Raw genomic sequence first — 19,161 nt, 5'->3', positions numbered from 1 at the left:
CGCAGGGGTTCTTAGCTGGGTGTGCCCTGGGGTCTCTTTTAGAAACATGGAACTTGTGGACCCGGCAGGATGCTACATGACCGAGAGATTGGCCAGTCGCGGGACGTGGCGATGGTTAACTTCTATGTCCCGAATATAGACCATTTGGGCTCTGTGGAGGACCTGTCTCGGGTTTTGGCGTCCTATCTGGTCATCTCCATCCTGATTGGGGGAGGCTTCAACTGTATTGCTTATCCTCACATGGGATAGGTTGCTGGGACTCACTGGTTATCAGAGTGGCTTGTAAGTTTGGGGGTTGGCAACTACAATGGGGCCAGGTGAAAACGTGGAACCACACTCTCAGAACTAGAGACTTGTAATTTTTTTCTAGCTTCTATGAGCAACGAGCAACATGTACGCCTCAACACTTTCCTTTTCTTTCCTGGGGTTCAAGAGGCAGTACACGATGTTGGATACTTAACAAGAACTCTCTCAAATCAATATCTGGAGTTATTGTGTTTGAGTTGGGAATTAGCGCACCCCTACATACCTACATGGAGACTACGGGTGAAGGCATCGGAGGACCCGGTCTTCCAACACTTGATTGGGGAAAGTATCAGATAATATTTTGAGATAAACAGAGATACAGTGTCCACGCCACAACTCGAATGGGACACTTTCAAGGTGGTGATCTGAGGGAGATTTACAACAGAGGCGGTGAGGGTTCGGGGAAAGCTGCTACGTGAGGTGGTGGCCTGAGTGGCAGAGCTGAAGGATGTAGAACAAAGGCAACATGGGAACCCGGAGCTGTAGCAAACACTGCTAGAGTCCAAGGAGCTCCTGGCGGTCCAGATAAAGAAACTATGGTGTTTTAATCACCGAGAGTATATGACAGAGTGCATATAGAACATGACCAGTCCAGGTCACTGCTAGCTTGGCTGACCAACCCCATTAAGAGGGGCTCCATGATTATAGAGTTAGAGACGGAACGGGGGAAGAGGCTTTATAGACGAGATATTAACGATAATTTTAGAGAGTATTACACCTCCTTTATACAAGTGCTCCTGCCCACTCTTTACACAAGGTGGATGGCTTTTTTAATCCACTCCACCTGCTGATGCTCACGAAGGAGGAGTGAGTAAGGGACCCACTTCTGGGCATACCCATCCCACTTAGGGCAAAAAGTGTTATAGCAAACAAATGATGGACGGAATGTTGACAATGCAAACATTCTCTCCCAGTCAAAAGATCTGGGTTAAATCCATCATTCTTTTGCCCACTACGACTGGGTCCAAAATGGGGTGGCGTTGTTTGCTGTAACACTTTTCGCCCTAAGTGGGATAGGTATGCCCAGACGTGGATCCCTTGTTTACTGTGCCACTGGATTCAAGCTAGCCTGGCTGAAGAAGGGTGACATACCCTGAAACCTGTCCCAGGGTGCTTGTTTCGGCTCCAGGGAGGACCTGGCCTGGCAGTTCAGTCTGGACTGTTCCCATGGGGCACAGGGTCAAGACTGATTTGCATATGGCTAGGTCCAAATTGGGGTGGTGTAGTGCGATGGATTTTACCCAGATGTTTAAACTGGGGGAGAATGTTTGCATTCTCCACATTCCGGCCATCATTTGTTTGCTGTAACTCGTATTCAAGTGTGTCATATCCTAATTTTAAAGAGTGTTTTTGGAGGAGTATGCGGTGGGAAGAGGCACACGCCAGGGATGCCAGTTGTCTCCGCTACTCTTGACATTGGCAGTGGAACCCCTGACATCCATTGCGAGGACTGGGCTCCCACATCGGGGGTTTGGAAGTCCGAGGCTCAATGCATCACACCACTTTATATGCTGACAATCTGCTATTGTTCCTACATGATGCCGATACGGAGTTGGCCAGGGGAATGAGATTACTGGATTGTTTTGGAGTACAATCCGGCTTGGGCGTTAATTGGCTGAAGTCTAGGCTCTTCCCTGTGGGTGTGGCCTTAAATCTGTCTGTGGCCCGAGGGCATCGGTGTGGAGCCCACCTTCTTGCAATATCTGGGGGTAAAGATATACCATGATACTAGAGACCTGTTAGACAAGAATGCGGGGGGCAAGGAGAATGTCTGATCCGTCCGGACTTGTGTAGCTTTCTGGAAGATGCTGCCTGTCTCGGTAGCTGGGCGAGTTGCAATCATTAAATGGTGGCACTTCCCAGACTTCTGCATTTTTTTGGACAGTCCTGCCTGGTGCCTCACAATGTATTTAGGGAGCTAGATTAGTTCCCTATTGCCTTTTTCTGCGGATCGAGCCAACGAAGAGTGCCACTGGCTAAGTTACAATGCCCTGTTGTGGATGGAGGGTTAGCAGTTCTAGACCTTGAAGCTTACTTTTTGGCGGCACAGATGCAGTGGTTTACTCAGTGGATGCATAGTAGGCAGGACCCAGGACGGGAGATGGGGCCCTTTGTTACCATGCTTCATCAGCTGTTCCAACTGCTTTCTGGCCTCCGGCGGCCTCTTCAGGGGTTCTGGTGAGCTCTAGATAATGAAACAGTGCTGGCTGAGATGTTTGCAAAAAAACACGCAGGCGGCTTCGGTACACCCATAATATTCCATTACGGATACTAGAGTGGCTGCCCCACTGGGGGTAGGTCGGGGTTCTGCCGGGGACTAATCAAGTAAATAGCTCCTGGCATAACCCGGTTAGGGAATCTGTTCTGTGCAGATGTGTTGCTCCAAAATTCAGCAGGCATACATTTTTTGCTTCATAGATTGGTGAAAGCTGCATTTAGGAAGCACTTGAGGGTGTGACTGGCAGAGCCACCCACCCATCAGAGCTGTCAATTCATATGGCTCATTCCCCAGGGCTCATCCCTCAGCCTGACGCTGTTCAACATCTACATTCTTGAACAAAGAAGGGTTTGGCTTAAGAGCAGTAAGGCTACGCCACCGGCCCCTGAGAGACATGCCAAATGGGTAGTTGGACACCAAACATTTTGCGAGAGCACAAACGATAAACAAACCAAAAAGTAAAGCGATTTTTTGCAAGGAATTGGAATTGGAAAATTGATTGACCAATAGGAGCTATAACACACCCGTCTTGTCCCATAAAACTCCATCACAGATAAGAATCCAAGAAAGCCCAACAGATAAATATCTGTCTTGGTCCTGAAGAGAATCCCAGGATTTAAGGGATTTGAAACGCGTCGACCTTTTTGTATTGACCCTTGTATATTTGATTCTGTGATTTTGTGTCTTTTCGATCTATTTGTATTGACCTTATTGTATTTGACTTTGTGAATTTGTGTTTTCATGAAGAGGAATTTGATTCCCCAGTTTTCTTAGGCCAACAGTGGTTGTAAATATAAGATGGCCTAAACCTTTAGGGCGATTATAAGAGAAACATCTTATTATCTTCCTTTGAACCCTGGATTGTGAAAAGATTTGATTCAGGGATTTTATCTCCCCGTTTTACTCTTACACACTTTGACCTTACTTCACTGCACATTGAATATATGTGGTATAAATGACGCTGTATGATGTGGATGAATGACCCTTTTAACTTACTTGTGTAGGTTGTTCATTTTGGATTTGTTTCCACGCACTTTTCTAAACACCCCTATGTACATATTCACGGATCTCTTTTTAACTATCTGATTTCTTTCCTCTTTATTACCGTACAAAAAGTATGATTAATTGACTTTGTAACACATCAATGTCTGATGTTTAAAAGTAAAAAGAAAAACAAAAAAATCCTTTGAATAAATCAATAATAAAAAATCTTTGGAGATACAGTCCGAGACTGAAAGAGTGGTCTATGAAGCTGAGAACGAGCTTTCTTTTGTTCTTTGATATAATAATTGAGCAGTATTGGCGATTGTTTTGTTGTCTACGTTCAACATCTACATGGCACCCCTTGCCCACATCGCCCAACAGCACCACCTCAACATCATCTCCTACTCCGACTACACCATCTGATCCTCTCCCTCATTAAAGACCCTCTCACCGCCAAAACTAACCTCCACGAAGGAATGAAGGACGTCGCCGAATGGATGAAGAACAGCCGACTAAAGCTGAACTCAGACAAGACGGAGGTCCTCATCCTCGGCCCCACCCCCTCAGCCTGGGACGACTCCTGGTGGCCGACGACCCTGGGAACAGCTCCAACACCGACCGACCACGCACGCAACCTAGGGGTCATCCTCGACTCCACCCTCTCCATGACTAAACAGGTCAACGCCGTCTCCTGCTTCAACACCCTCCGGATACCCACTGAAACGAGAAAAACTGTCACCCAGGCCCTCGTCACCAGCAGGCTGGACTATGGAAACGCCCTATACGCATGAACGTCGACCAAGCTCCTGAGACGGCTGCAACGCATCCAGAACGCCTAGGGAAACCCTGATCCTCGGCATCCCCTGAGGTAGCCACATCACACCTGAGAGACCTGCACTGGCTCCCCGTCAACAAGAGGGTAACCTTCAAGCTCCTCCTCCACACGCACAAACCTCTGCACAACACTGGCCCAGCATACCTCAACAGAGGACTCTGCTTCTACACCCCCACCCGTCAGCTCCGCTCCGCCAGCCTCGCTACAGTCCCTCGCATATGAAGAACGACTGCTGGCAGCAGATCCTTCTCCCACCTCGCCGCCAAGACCTTGAACTTATTCCCCACCGACCTACGGCAGACCCAAGACCTACTGGCCTTCAGAAGACTCCTCAAGACCTGGCTCTTCGATCAGTAGCAGCAACCACCCCCTCCCCCACTCCCTCCCCTCCCCCCACCGCCTTGAGACCCTCACAGGTATGTAGTGGTCTATATAAGTGACCTGATTGATTGATTGATTGATATTTACGACCTCCAGCATTTGTAAAGCATTTTCCAGCTTTTATAGAGCTCTCAGGGCTGATGCATTGAATCCTAGGATGGCCTCTGGTAGTGATGGGAGGAGAATTTGGAGGTTCGATCCCTGAGCGAGATTGGGTGAAAATATTGGAACAAATCCTGGAAGTGTCTAGAAACGCCCGATTTAAATTAATAAACGTATATGTCCTTCACAGGGCGTACCTTACCCCAGAGATAGTGAATAGATAGTTTCATACAGCAGGAGCCACATGCCATAGATACGGAGTAGTGAGGGCAAAAATATAATATATCATATGGTGTGGTCCTGCCCTTTCCTGGTGGAGTATTGAGAAGGGCCACGACCTGTATGGCTGAAATTAACCAACGGGAAGTCCCTGCTCACTAGGGCTATGCTTACTGAGTTGGTTCCCACACCCGGCTAAAACAAAAAAAGGTCATAAGCATGTTTATGGACCAGGCATTGATTTTTTGCAAAACGGAATGAGAGAAGTTGGTGTAGTGAATCAGTCACTTAGTGGTCTGATGCTCTGTGATGACCCTCGATCACCACCATTGTGTACTGACTTTAGTGTGCTATGTTACCTTCGCCTTAATGTAGGATGGTCTTGCATATGCCTATTTCTCTTCTGTTCTATACTCTTGCTGTTTTTCAGTAGAATAATCTTGCCAAAGAATAGAAGTTATGGGATGTCGAGGTACAGTGTTGTTGGTGATGGTGCACACATGTGCTCCATAGTGAATACTGAGGGATTAAGTGCATAGTGTTATTTGAGTTAGGTGAATTATGACTTTAGCCTATTGGCTTTGACGTGATCTAATATCATTCTGCTTTCAAAGTAGTAGAGGCCTATGCTTGAGCAACTCCATATTCTAAACTGCAGCCATCTTCTGAGCCTCTTTAGGTGAGAGGTTATATTTTTATTTCCATGTGTTGTTCACCAGCAGTGAACCAGAGCGGACCTGTTCTTTATCGGAAAAATGTGCTCTCTTGATGCCAAAGTCATAGCAAAACGCTTGGCCAGCTGCTTGTTGTGCTCTTGGTATGAGGTGGTACAGGAATCCAGTGAGAACTGTAGGCGGAGTTAGCTAGAAACTTCGATGGAGAGCTGCATTGTATATTAGAGAAAGGGGGTCCGAGAGAGGGTGAGATGCTGGTCTGGTGGTTTTGGCGGTCTGATGATACATCAGGGTGCAGACGTGCAGACGTTTTGTGGAACAGAGAGTCCTGACCCAACCAGAGAGGGAAAGAGAAACGGACCCTTCTTCAGATGACAAGATGGTGAGGTGTTCCAGGTGTACTTATTGTATCTAACTATGTCTTTTATTTTCAGGCTCTATATATATGTATGTGTTGATGATTGCTACTAATATTTACTGTGATGTTTAGTTATTTCTTTCTTTTGTCATCCTATTATCATGTACGAAAGAACCCTTGGAGTATATCATTTGTCTTTATTCCTTGTGAAGGAAGGTCTGGCCCCTTTTTTACCAAGTACTTACAGAGGGATGGGCGATTCCACTCTAATGGGTAATTGTTGATACGGAAGGGAAATTGGCTCCTAGCAGGGATGTCTAAATTCTAAGTATTCTATCCAATACATTGTTAGGAGGAGCATGCGCTGTGTACCCTCTCAGATGGGGAGGTGTTGTGATTTGCTGCGTACCCTCTCGGATGGGGAGGTGTTGTGACTTGTTATTTGCTAGCTCCTCTGCAATGGTCTTATATGTTTTCAGTGTTTATTCCTTTCTTGGGTAAGTATTGTGAAATTAGGTGTCTTTCTGGATCCTGAGAAAGGATGCGGTAAGTAATGGCCTGGTGACTGACAGAAGCACCAAAACATACAGAGAAGTAGGTCATTACAGTTGGCCTGGCATATACTGTCCACTATTCTAGTGGGCAGCTTGCACCAGTCCAAATGACCCTTATTGATAGTTGGTTTAAAGACAACCAATATAGAAAGCTATCCTAGTGGTAGCTGTGGAGAGCAGCCTTCAGGCTAAGTCTTGAAGGAATGTAAAGCAGCTTGTTTTACCAGTCTATAATCTCATAAATGACCAAATGAAAGGAGAACCACACCAGGTATGCATATAAAATGTATGTATTTATTCTAAACACATCCCTCTAGTCTCTTTATGAGGCTAGAGGCAAAAGTACTTTTAGTAAACTTATTTAGCACACAGTAAATTAGAACAATATATGATTAGCCCTAGGGGCGTCACAAACCATATACTAAGAAAGTGGTATAAGAACCACGATTGACATAAATACAAGGCCTAGAGCCTTTAGAACCGCTGGGGCCACCAGGAACCACCCAAGGTAGTGACACAGGGGATCTATCGAGGACACGTGCAGTGTCTCAACACAGCCGCGAATCACCATTAACTTCTATGGGAAAGTCACGGTTGGAAAATTACAGAAAAAGGACACTTAGAAGAGGACTTGGAGCAGACCCCTTTAGATATAAGAGGTTCTAGAGTCCATACCCACGGGAGCACCGGAGTACTCGAGTTACCTCACCCAGAGAAGCCGGGTGAATGGGTGTCTTTTGTGTCTGGTTTCGTCGTCGTTTTCAATGGCGATCTGCTGCACAGTGCTGCTGGTGACCATGTCGAAAGTGTCCGGGTGGATCCAAGGGTGGATCGAAGATCTGAAGAGCCTGAAAGCAGAAGGGACAGAGTCTGGATCACTAGCCAGTGACCAGGAAGGCGATGAGAAGATGCCAACCAATGTCAGGTGATTTCAGGTGAAGAAGGTGAAGCTTGACTCTTGAGCCACGAGGACCAGGAGGCGTTGATGACGACCAGGAGCTGGATTTGAGCTTTTCTGGGAAGGATGTCGAGTGCTGCAGTGTCGGTTTCCTGATTGGACCCAACAAGCCTTGGCAACAGCAACCCACGCAGAAAGCAGAGATTGGCTTTGGTGCAGACCAGCAAGGTCTGAGGGACTTACCCTTTGGAGGGGAGTCAGGGCACGTCTGGACAAACCAGGACAGCCCAAGAAACAGAAGAGTTACTTTAATGGGGATCCACCAGTCGACGAACCAGGGATCGCGAAGGAGCCTCGAGCGGAAATGCGAGATGCGGGCCCACGGAACACTCGTGGAGTGTAGGCCCACAATCTTCGGTGCAAATGGTGCTCAGGGCTTGGACTACAAGTAGCCCAATGCACAACTTCGGGAAAGCACAGGCAGTCGATGCACTTGCAAATGTGCACAGTGTCCAGGAGTTCCGGTCCCACGTCACTCGGGAGGGCTGCAGGTCTCAGCTTGGCTGGGATCTCGCGTTTGGCCTCTGAGAAGTCTCGAAGTCTGTGTCCTGTGTTGGAAATCCATTGGGATCCGGCGGGAGCCTTGGAAATGCAGATCAGCAAGATGCTTCTTTGGTGCCTGTTTGAACAGGGGAGTTACTCCTTGACCCCAAGGGAGAATCTTTAGAATTCTAGTCGAAATAGAATGTCGAAGTTCCAGGATACATGTTGCAGAGTTTCGTCCAGGGTAATCTAAAGTCCTAAGGACTGGGTTCCTATACTTATACTAAGTTTAGGGGTTGGATTTACTCTAGGGTCCCACCTATGGAAGGACCCAGGGAGGGGGTGGTTACACTCCTTTTTCTTTTGTCCAGTTTCACGCCAGAGCAGGGGCTGCGTGCCCATGCAACCGGTTTGAACTGGGGTCATGCACAGGAACACCAAGTGTGCCCCCAGCACTGTCTGAAAAGCACTCACTGAATGCACCCACCCAGCTCCAATACACTAAAGCCTGCCTGGGAGGTGGTTACAACTCCCTGTGACAGAAAACCTATTGTCCAGGCCTCCCCTGCCAGAGTTTTGTCCAGCAGCAGGAGGTCAGACTTGTGTCTGTGGCTGCAGCATCCATTTTGTGATGCTGGGGCTCCTTCGAACTATTACCGGTTAGGTAAGTGTGTATATGTCTTCTCCCTCTATAAGGGTGGAATTCTACCCCCACCGCCAGAACTGGTGGGGGTGGGGGGTGGTAGGATTCCAAAGTGTTTGACACCAAACACAACATGTTTCCATGCAGCCATTCCAAAGTTAGCATTAACCGCGAGGTTATAATGCACTTAAGAGTATATAGTGTGGCTGCATCACAGAACAGCTACAGAGAAGTGATTCTGAAAGCTGCAGAGCGGTCCTGCTCATGCATGGGCCCCCTCTCACACAAAACCAAGCACTCTGCCTTCAGGATTGATAAGGCCTGCCATAGTGACTTATAGGTTTATATGTGTCAGTGATTAAAGGTAGGTATAGGCAGCCTATATCTTAGTAAGGGGAGCATGCACCACCTTACCCAAGCTGCAGTAGCAGATCTGTGGTGCTATTTTGGAAGGCTTCCCAGTGGTGGCTTAATAGATGCTTCAGCCCCTGGTAGGCCTCCGGGGTACCTATGCCCTTGGTACCTAAGGTATCATATACTAGGGACTCACATGGGTAACCCAGTAACCAATCTGGAGTGTACCTAATGTACATTTAACACCTTGGCTGCTAGGCGTTTTCCCCCTCCTGTGCTGGAAATTGCTATTCTTCTTTATTCATGACGAGCTCAGCTCGTCATCAGCACAGCTCAACTGTGCATCATGACGAGCTGAGCTCGTCATGAGCATCGAAAGGGTTAATCAAAACTCACAAGGGTAACCCAGTAACCAATCTGGAGTGTTACAAAAACATGAACAGGGGCATCCCCGATAAATGAAATACCATACTGATGAAAACAGCCAAAGTCGCCAACAGAACAGATGATATGATTTTAGAAAAATTTATTTTTAAATAGTCCTTTTTTGATAAGATTCTCTAGACCAAAATAAATTTAGGTGAACTTCTTGTACATGAAAATTCATTAAGTTATACAGTCATGGATAAACATCAGCCCAAACACTAATAAAACACTAATAGCATGTCACACAGTTCAGTCATTCATATCATTCATCCACCAACTCTCTATCACACAGACCATATAGTCATACTCAATCAAAACATCCAAACGTCATACAGTGGGGAAAAAGCGCTAATTTTTTCAAAAATCATATCAGCTGTTCGGTGGGTGACTTTGGCTGATTTCATCAGTATGGTATTTCATTTATCGGGATGCCCCTGTTCATGTTTTTGTAATACTTATCTTCCCTGGTGGATTGCTCCCCCTTACCTATCTTCAGTTTAGGTTTACAGGGTCCCTCTTCCGTATTTTTGCAACAATCTGGAGTGTACCTAATGTACATGCAATCAGTTTAGAGAGGAAGCAGCTAGGCTGGGGTCCTGGTTAGCAGGATCCCAGCCGAACTAAGTCAAAAACCATCAAAACGCCAGGAAAAGAATGTGGGCAACCATACAGTAAGATTCCACCTTCCAACACGGAAAATTACCCGAAACTGGAAAGCAACCAGGGTGCCCAGTGTAGAGGCTTGGCACAGAGAGCTAGAAAGGGTAGAATTATGTGAGAGTTGTGTGCTGTTTCGTGACGCCTAGTGTGGCTGTTATTCACTTGAGGTTGCACGGGCATGGGAGAATTTGGTTGATTGTATGAAGGAGCCGGACACTCCTTCTGCGATGACATCCCCCAGGAGTGTGGGGGCACAGGGGAAGGTGGGATCCAAAGGAATTGCGCTGCTAGAATATGTTCAACATAAACAGTTTACGCTATCCAAAAGTTTTGGAATGAGACAATGCTGTGAATGATGCTCTGCTAAGTGATGCGGGCGGGGAGGGACATATTGAATTGAATGTATTACTTATTGGAAAAAAGAATTGTAAGAAGGATACAGTTCACCAGAGTTGGTTGTGTGGCTCATTAATTGATGTGTAGGTGTTATAAACAAAAGAATAATAATAAATACATAAATATATACAATGGTATTTTTTTTAAAGCAAAGTCCTAGAACAATTAAAGTTGAAGGGAGTTATGAATGATTAAGATGTGTATATCGGCTTCGCCATAAACACTGAAAGTTCCAGAATTAAACAAATCGGCTATGATGTGTTCTTTTTAGGGTGGATTATGTTCAGGACTATAGTGTTTGCCCAGGCAGAATATTGCTTAGAAAATGTCTGTGTTGGCAACGTCACTGGGGCGTTCTAGTAACCTGACTCCGGCAGCTGTCGCCTTTGCACTGCTTTGGTGATGCTGATGATTTCTGAAAATAAAGATCCTTGCTGTTACACAAGTGCCTGTTTTCGTCATAACAATTGTATATAACTGCTGAACTCGAGCAGGCCACAATGAATAGTGTTGAGCTAGCCAATCATATGAGCTTGTTCCTACAGTTTTTGTCCGAGTCTGATCTTCTGGTCTGTCTTCGAAGCATGAATGCCATGTGAATTGGGGTTACCAACCTATCTTAAAGTTTGCAGTTCAAGACAGAGTAGCAAGTCCTTGTCCATCCGTGGTATGGTACCGCTGAGAGATGACAAGCCCATACAACTCTGCAGTGTTTCATGAAGACCTATAAATACAGTGACATACTTTGCTGCATAAGCTCAGAGGGTCGGTTCTAAATAGCAGTAATGTGGATGGAGGCCACAGCTGCAGTCTTACTTCCTCTCGAATGTATTGTAGGTGGGTCTGCGCAGCCACGGAAATCCTCGCCATGGGCTCCTGCTCTCCATGATGGCTGGGATGGCTGTCTCAATGTACCTCTTCCGGGTCACTGTCACCCCAGAGTCTTCGAAGGTAAGTGATATGCAGAAACAGTGGTGTTTTGAGGCTTTTGGGTATGCTGAGAACCTGCATCCAAGGCTCACTGGTTACCTACCTATGTAGTCACCACCTTGTTCTAGTATGTAGCTAAGCATGCATGTGTAGAGTTACATAGAAAATGTTGGAGTAAGTTTTCTTGTCAGTGTATTTGTTCTCTCACTTCTCCTTTCATGGTGCTGTATAGTGGATACTTTTTTAATATTACATGCTTCAACCAGCAAACTCAGCATACACACTGCGCATTAAGATTACCTAGAGCAAAACAGTGCCGTTCTTGCTTTCTATCATACGCTTGAGAGGTCTCAAAGTTCTCATCGTCACTTAACCCAGACCTGAAAATAAACCTCTCTCCCCACGGTACGCCAAAGCTGCTTCAAGACACATGGGTTTGTTTCAATAAGTTATTTGCCTTCGATTACTTTCCAGAGTTTCAATTCAGCCACTAAAGTTTTATCTCTAAAGCGTGCACCACACAAACACAGGACTTGATTCACCCTCACTCTCTTGCACTAGCTACTGTAAAAAACCCATTCTGTACTGGGCTTTGTTGCTGTGGTTTGTGCGTTATGAGTCAATCAGATGAAACGGTGCACCTCAGAGGAGGAAGAGGCAATGTTGGTGCACAAAACGGTAGATGCTCATTGGATACACAAATTCAATCAAGTTATTAGGGCTTGTCAGTGACTCTCAATTTAGTTACTAAGAACGTGGAGGTACATATGTCACCCTCTTCTGAAACTACTCTATGCCTCTTCCTTTCTTACTTTTTCTTTTCTTTGATGTTTCCTAGGGCGGAAGTCTCTGGAGCTTTGCACTTCATCCTTTGGCTCTTCTCTTGGGACTAACAGAACAGGAGGTCTCAGGCTGGTCTTCATTCTTCTCTCTCTTGCTTGTACTGTACTGTGCTTTACTCTGTCATTGGGTGGATCTGCACCTATTATGATCCTATCTATCATTTCATAAGAACAGAGCTTGCTTTAAAGCATTTTTGTTGGTAAATCTATTGGCTTCAGTAGAAGGAAAGATTAGGGGACATAGAACCCTTCCTGGAATGCCCAGTTTGTAAACTGGTCGGTAGAGAACGGACTGACATATTTCAGTTAGATGGTAGTTGAAGCATATTTTCCATCCATTGGCTGGCAGGTGCAGCTTATCTTCGTCAATAGTCTGCTTATCGTCTTTGGCTGGCAGGGGACATTTTGTCTTCCATCCACAGGCTGACTGAGAGTAGCTCATCTGCCATCCATTGACTGGCACATACAGTCCATATCCTTGGTTTGGCTGGCTGGAAAAGTCTCATCTGTCATCCATTGACTTGCTGGTGCAGACTATCGTTCATCCATTGGGTGGCTGGCAACAACTTACTTTCCATCCATTGACTAGTTAGGATTAGCTTACCTTCCCTAACTTGCCTGGCAAGTAAAGTGTTTTTCAGCAATTTGGCTGACCTGTGTGACCGTAATTCCTTCTATGAATGTTTCCCATTTGCCTTCCACAGCTTTGGATCCTAACCCTTGGTGCCCTCTTTGGATTTTCTTCTTATGGACCAATAGCATTGTTTGGCGTCATAGCCAATGAAAGTGCACCTTCCAACTTTTGTGGCACCTCCCACGCCATTGTTGCACTAGCCGCCAATGGTAAGTAGTGTAACAAGTACCTGCATGTATTGCTCACTTTTTTTCATTTTTCCAGGTGATCTGTGGTAGGCAATGTTTAAGAGAAGAGCTGAAGATGGCTTGTATGTGCCAATGTAACATGTTGCACAAACAGAAGTCATTAGTACACCATGAGATTTAGGTGGATATTCACCATAGGAGAGACAGGATGGTTTTGGTGCTATCGCACAAAAGGGTTGAACATGAAAGGTTAGAACTACCTGAATAGAGCTAAGTTCTTTGAAATATCTGTACGGACAGTTAGAATCCATTTATAGTGTGAAGGAACCAGGAACAATGTTGCTAACATAGACCCCCTTTCCAATGTTAAGGCCCCACTTCTGATGCCAAAATATGCTGCATATATACAAATCGTTTTTGTAGTCCTTTTATGGCTACTGTAGGAAAACCTGTACAGCATTCTGCACCCCCTCTTTATGGGTTTACTTGGCACTATATTAAAAAAAATATATATGTGTGTATATATATGTGTGTATATATAGTGTGTGTGTGTGTGTGTGTGCGTGTGTGTGTGTGTGTGTGTGGGGGTGTGTGTGTCTGTGTGTGTGTGTCTGTGTGTGTCTGTGTCTGTGTCTATCCTCATGGCTGTGATATGATTTTAAGTCCAGCACACTTTTATAGAAAGGATTACATGTTCTCTTCCCTTTTCTCCACAGTGGGCGGCTTCTTAGCTGGACTGCCTTTCAGTACGATTGCCAAGTACTACAGCTGGGACACGGCCTTTTGGGTGGCCGAAGTAACCTGTGCCATAACCACAGTCCTCTTCTTTCTCCTCCGAAACACGCGCACAAAAATGGGTCGACTGCCCAAAAAGGTAGACTAGAGGCAGGACTGATGGAGATGCCTCTAACCACATGTCATGATGGCAGTCTGGTGAACATCTCTGCGAGCCGATACAAGAACACTAATCAAAGACTATACCATATCTCTCATCAAAACCTGTGTCATGCGGTTTGTGACCTCTTTTTAGAAAGGATTCTCTGTTAGACTTGATAATACTCTGTGCACAATTATAGTATGCATACTGGTTAGTAAGATATCTGGAGGCATGTTTCAGTGCATACACCAACCACAGGGTGTATGTACTAATGGCCACCTCCTTCCTTAATCTACAAACTAGTGGATATTACTCAAACCTGCCAAAGCTAAGGACAGGTCAAAGCAGCATGCACAGCCCTCCTGTGACCACTTTTGCACCCTGCCCTCTGGCCATTTGACTCACCAGTTCAGGTTTTTTTCTATCTTCAATGGACTAGAATTACACCTTCTAATGTTTGGATTGAGTGCCTCTTATGAAGGATTTGCACACAGACTTTAATTTCTTTCCATGTCACCTGTCTTCTTTGCTGTTATGTCAGAGGCCACGGTTGTAGGGGTATAGTCATGCAGGAGGCCTGAACTACGCAGACACTGGGTACAAGAACGACAATCAATTTTGAGATATCTGGACGTCATAAGGTTGATTTAACAGATTTATGCACCTTTCCTCATTGTCCTGCCAATTTCCTGGACCAAGGAGCTTGTCAAGCTCAGAGCTTTGGAAGGGTTTACGCATGCTTCTCTTTAAGCAAAATGTATCTGATATTGAACCGTCTTAATCTCTAAATGCAGTGAGTTTAATAGACTAGCCCATATTAACAGCGACACCATGTTTGACCCCCACCTTTGTTGACACCTTTTTGAAATCATTGTTGCTGGTAATTTGAACTAGTAGGTTGTCAAAGCCCAGGAATTGGTATGAGTCCACTCTTTAAATGGAGTGATGTGATGACCCTATCAAGAAGAGACTTTGTATCTGATTTACACACACAGGATTTGGTGGTGCCAGATCCCATGTACTGGGAAGAAGTTGCAACACTGTTTCCATAGTCCTGCAGAGGCGTTGGTCTGCAGCTCAACTTCCATGATATCCTTAAAACCCCCGGACCTGTGGGGCACACCCTTATCGGCTGTGTAAGGGTCCGCTGCCAAACAGCCAAAGCCTGGACACTTTGCTTGAGATCTACTGTTTCAGAGTAACAATGTCAACCCTGTTTCTAGAAATGACAAGAAAGCCTGACATCAAGAGAAATGAGGTGTGCAGTCTACCTAGTAGTGCCACTGCTTCTACTTCAGCTGTGGGCCAATAAGTAAATGTATTGATTAGTGAGAAACCACATGTAATGGCTTGGCTGGGGCTATAGTATGTTCTCCTGCCCATCAGGCCTCTTTGGCTTGCCCCAGTATTCTATATTTACATGTGTACAATAATGTAACCAAGCTGTCAAGTACTTTCTAATGTTGAAGAATGGCTACCCTATATGCGCTATTGCTCTGGTAGACAGAGTTTTGGGTATCATTTAAGTCTCAGGGTTCTTTTTAAATAAGCTGCTCTTAGCTTTGTATTGCGGTCTTCAGGCGCCACAACACATTATACAAGAAGCTAACATACCAAACAAAATTCACTAACCAGAACCCCGTCTTGTCTGAACAGACTTCAACTGTGGGATTACTTACCCGTGATGTCTGCTAGGAAGTGGAGCACTTCCATAGAGCTAGGCATCTCAGAGGTTATTATGAAAGACTAGTCTTTATTTTCCAGTTGACATTTGCGAAAAAAGTGTTCCACTCGAGTTCTTTGCTGTTGTTTTTCCAGTCTTATCAGAAGGCGCGATACTTAACCCTGTTGCTTTGACCACAACCTCTGGCTCACCAACATTGCATGCTCACAACCACCATTGAAGTTTATGAAGGAAACGTTTTAACACAGGGCACTGTGTTTCGATTTATGTTTTTGCTGACTTACAACTTTTAAAAGTAGTAGGATTGTGTGAATATTACCACAGTTTTCATTTCGATGATCACCTACCTCTTTGAAACAGCATTTCCACTGTAGCAGAAAGGTTTGCTTAAGTCTCTCGACTTCTTCCTGCTGCCCCCCCCCCCCCCCCCCCCCCACCCCACCCCAATCCAACAAAGTGATTACAGCCCTCTCAGATATGTGTGGTCAAAGTCAGGATTAAATGATTGAAGTACATCGTTCACACACTTTGATTTTCCCTAAATACCCATATTATCATGTATATTACCAAATCATGTGCCAATGGCTTTCCATTCACTTGCAGTGCCCCTCAAATCTCCCCTAACATAGGGTGTGCCCTTTGTTACACACATAACCCATATAACGTTAATTATGGGCTGTGAGCCCAGTACAGAAGTGCAGTGCTTGGAACAAGATGCCCGCACAGCGTGCATCTGCTGGATGTTAAACAAAGGAGAGAAATCATGAATTGGACAATCCAGCATGCTAACACAGCAGTGGGCACTCTGAATAGTGGTACCTGCCATAAATCATGAGTGGAGACAAAGGCAAACTTGTATTTTTAGACGTAATCAGGACGAAATGGGTTCAATTATAGTTCAGGAGATTGTGAAACTTGAACTGTTTTGTTGTTCTTGTTGTTTTGGGGAATTAATAAAACGGAATGGGTCATCCGAGTTTAATCTACTATGAAGTAACCTATCCTCTTAACTGCAATAATGTACAAAATACTACTTAATCTCTCTACAGCATAGTAATGTGAACGTGGGTCGAGAAATTTCTGTAGATTGATAGGGGTTTACAAACTGTGAAATAAATGTTTTAACTGAATTTGTAGTCATTGTTGTTTTTGTGTGCTCCATACACTGTCTGTCTTGCTGTAGACCTCCAAACCCCCAGGTCAGTTCCACCTTCGCATCTTCTCTCCAGCTATCTCCACTAAAACTCCACCATCTCTCCTGCCAGCATCTCTGTAGATCTGGTTTGAACTTATTTTTTCTTGGAAAATAAGTGCATTACAAATTCATTAACTGAGACTTTGTTTCCTGTGAAAAATATTGTGACTGAGATCCTGTTTTCTGTTTGTCTTTAAATTTATTTTCCTTCTTATGAAGAAATACTTTTTTTAACTTCTTTTTATTTCACAGTGCTCAGTCAGTAGTTCACGGAGGACACATCTTACAGTATATCATCATTCAATGAGTTATGAGTACAATGGTCAAATCAAATATCACTTGGTGGAGTCATGACCACAGTGTTGAATCTATTTTCTTTCCTATAATTAAGAGTCCCTCCTTACAGAGCCTGATAAGACTGCCAATCTCCCCATACCTTTTCCAAGATTGTACAAAATGAACTGTAATAAATCTGAAGTGAAAACAAATTCAATTTCTTAAACAGTGTGCCACAGTTATTTAGTTTGAAACAACCAAACATTATTTAATGATGTGCTAGGGCTTCTTGGTTGACAGCTTTAAATCCAAGCACCCATAAACCCTACAATGTGAGTAATAAGTGGTGTATGTAGGAGCCTTCTGTGACCCCCTCCAAGCTCCAAACAGACGCATGGGTTCTCCCAAACATCAGCCTACCCTTGTACACCACCCAAAAAGACGACTGTCACCACCCCCTCTACATCTTACCTGCCCCTCTCCTTTCTTGTCACTAGGTACATGGCAACAGAAGCACAGAAACTAAAATACCTGCTCTTCTATGCAAGATCCATAAACAGAAATTGCCTAAACATACTTGACCTAATCCAGGACACAACAATAGACATTACTTTCATCATGGAGACCTTTCTTAGCAATGAAACCAAACGTGTGAAGCCATTTTGTTTAATTTGATATCAACAGGAACTACAATGGGAAGACAGGAGGAGGTTTGACAGTCAACTGTAAGTAATCTTTGATAATCCCACACATCAAAAACTTGACCAACATGACCAATTGTCAGTCCATGCTGGTAAGGTGTCACCCAACCCCAACTTTTACTTGCTCCTTCCACCTGATTTACAGAGTGTCTAAAGCTATTCCAAACCGTCCCACCTTCTTCATCCTCTGGACTCCAACATATGGTTGACAACAAGCAACAAGGATATCATTCTTAACAAGTACGTCACATCCAGCTTTGAGGCCCTCAACCTCTGCCAAATTATGTGGACCAACCCATCATGCTCGTTACACACTAGATTGCTTTTTAGATCTCACCCGAGACCCCCTCTTCACAACAGACATGTCAGTAACTAGTAACTCTCCAGTAATCTGGAGCAATCATAACTTCATTGTCTTCTTGATCGTCTGCAGAATACACAGAAAATCACCTAACCACTCCAACACATACTGACAATAGAAAAAAATAGGTATACCAACACTTGACTCCGACCTCTTCAAATCCCCAACTCACAAGAGATCACTGGATGTATATACCATTTACAACTGGATTTCCACTGGCCGAACTAGACTGAACGCAAGAAAAGGGTCGCATGTAGCAATGACAAGAGCAAGAAAATAAATATAACATTTCATGCTATAATGCAAAAGGAGGAACGAGAAGGAGAGACGGGGGCACTTACCCGTGGACACCGCTACATAACCTGAAAGCCTCCTTGCTGCAAACGCGGAACGCTGACTCCGTGATTGGAGTACCGGGACACCTGTTTGGTTGCCGCCACCGGGGGACTACATTTCCCGGCACCATTTGCGGCGCGGATGCCACCAATGTTGTTTCTGCGCCCGCTGGGGCTTAAAATCAGCTGGGGCCCCGGGAGAGTGGGGAACGAGAAGGAAGGACGGGGGCACTTACCCGTGGACACCGCTACATAACCTGAAAGCCTCCTTTGCTGCAAAGGCGGAACGCTGACTTCGTGATTGGAGTACCGGGACACCTGTATGGTTGCCGCCACCGGGGGTCTACATTTCCCGGCACCATTTGCGGCGAGGACGCCGCCAACGTTGTTTCTGCGCCCGCTGGCGCTTAAAATCAGCTGGTAGCTCCCGCGTCGCGGGTAGTGCCGGGAGAAGCCCGGGACAAGGGCGGGGCCGTCAGAGGCCAGAAGAGGCCGAGCTGGGCTACCCCCCTAATACCTGCACTCTTTGCCTGGACATTGAAGTATTACATAAGGTACTTTAAAAAAAAGGGTGCTGAAGTATACGT

At 45.2% G+C, this 19,161-nt stretch overlaps 1 protein-coding gene across 5 annotated transcripts in view; it reads left to right on the top strand.

Annotated features, from left to right (window-relative positions):
- SLC37A4 (solute carrier family 37 member 4) overlaps nt 1–16,836 on the top strand; it is a 115,082-nt gene extending 98,246 nt beyond the window's left edge. For 3 of the 5 annotated variants that reach the window (XM_086956756.1, XM_086956757.1, XM_086956755.1), the window contains exons 7-9: nt 11,389–11,502; nt 13,028–13,166; nt 13,862–16,836. In XM_086956756.1, coding sequence (XP_086812882.1) covers nt 11,389–11,502; nt 13,028–13,166; nt 13,862–14,028 — 420 coding nt within the window. In that variant the 3' untranslated portion in view covers nt 14,029–16,836. Of the gene's footprint in view, nt 1–11,388; nt 11,503–12,319; nt 12,386–13,027; nt 13,167–13,861 lie in introns of all 5 variants that reach the window. The other 2 variants (XM_086956753.1, XM_086956754.1) reach the window with 1 other exon arrangement.
- Nucleotides 16,837–19,161: the final 2,325 nt, after the last annotated feature.

Source organism: Lissotriton vulgaris, chromosome 2_1 (genome assembly GCF_964263255.1).
Source record: "Lissotriton vulgaris chromosome 2_1, aLisVul1.2, whole genome shotgun sequence".
Taxonomy (NCBI): domain Eukaryota; kingdom Metazoa; phylum Chordata; class Amphibia; order Caudata; family Salamandridae; genus Lissotriton; species Lissotriton vulgaris.
Note: the sequence above shows the minus strand (reverse complement) of the source record. Positions and strands in the feature narration are given on the sequence as shown.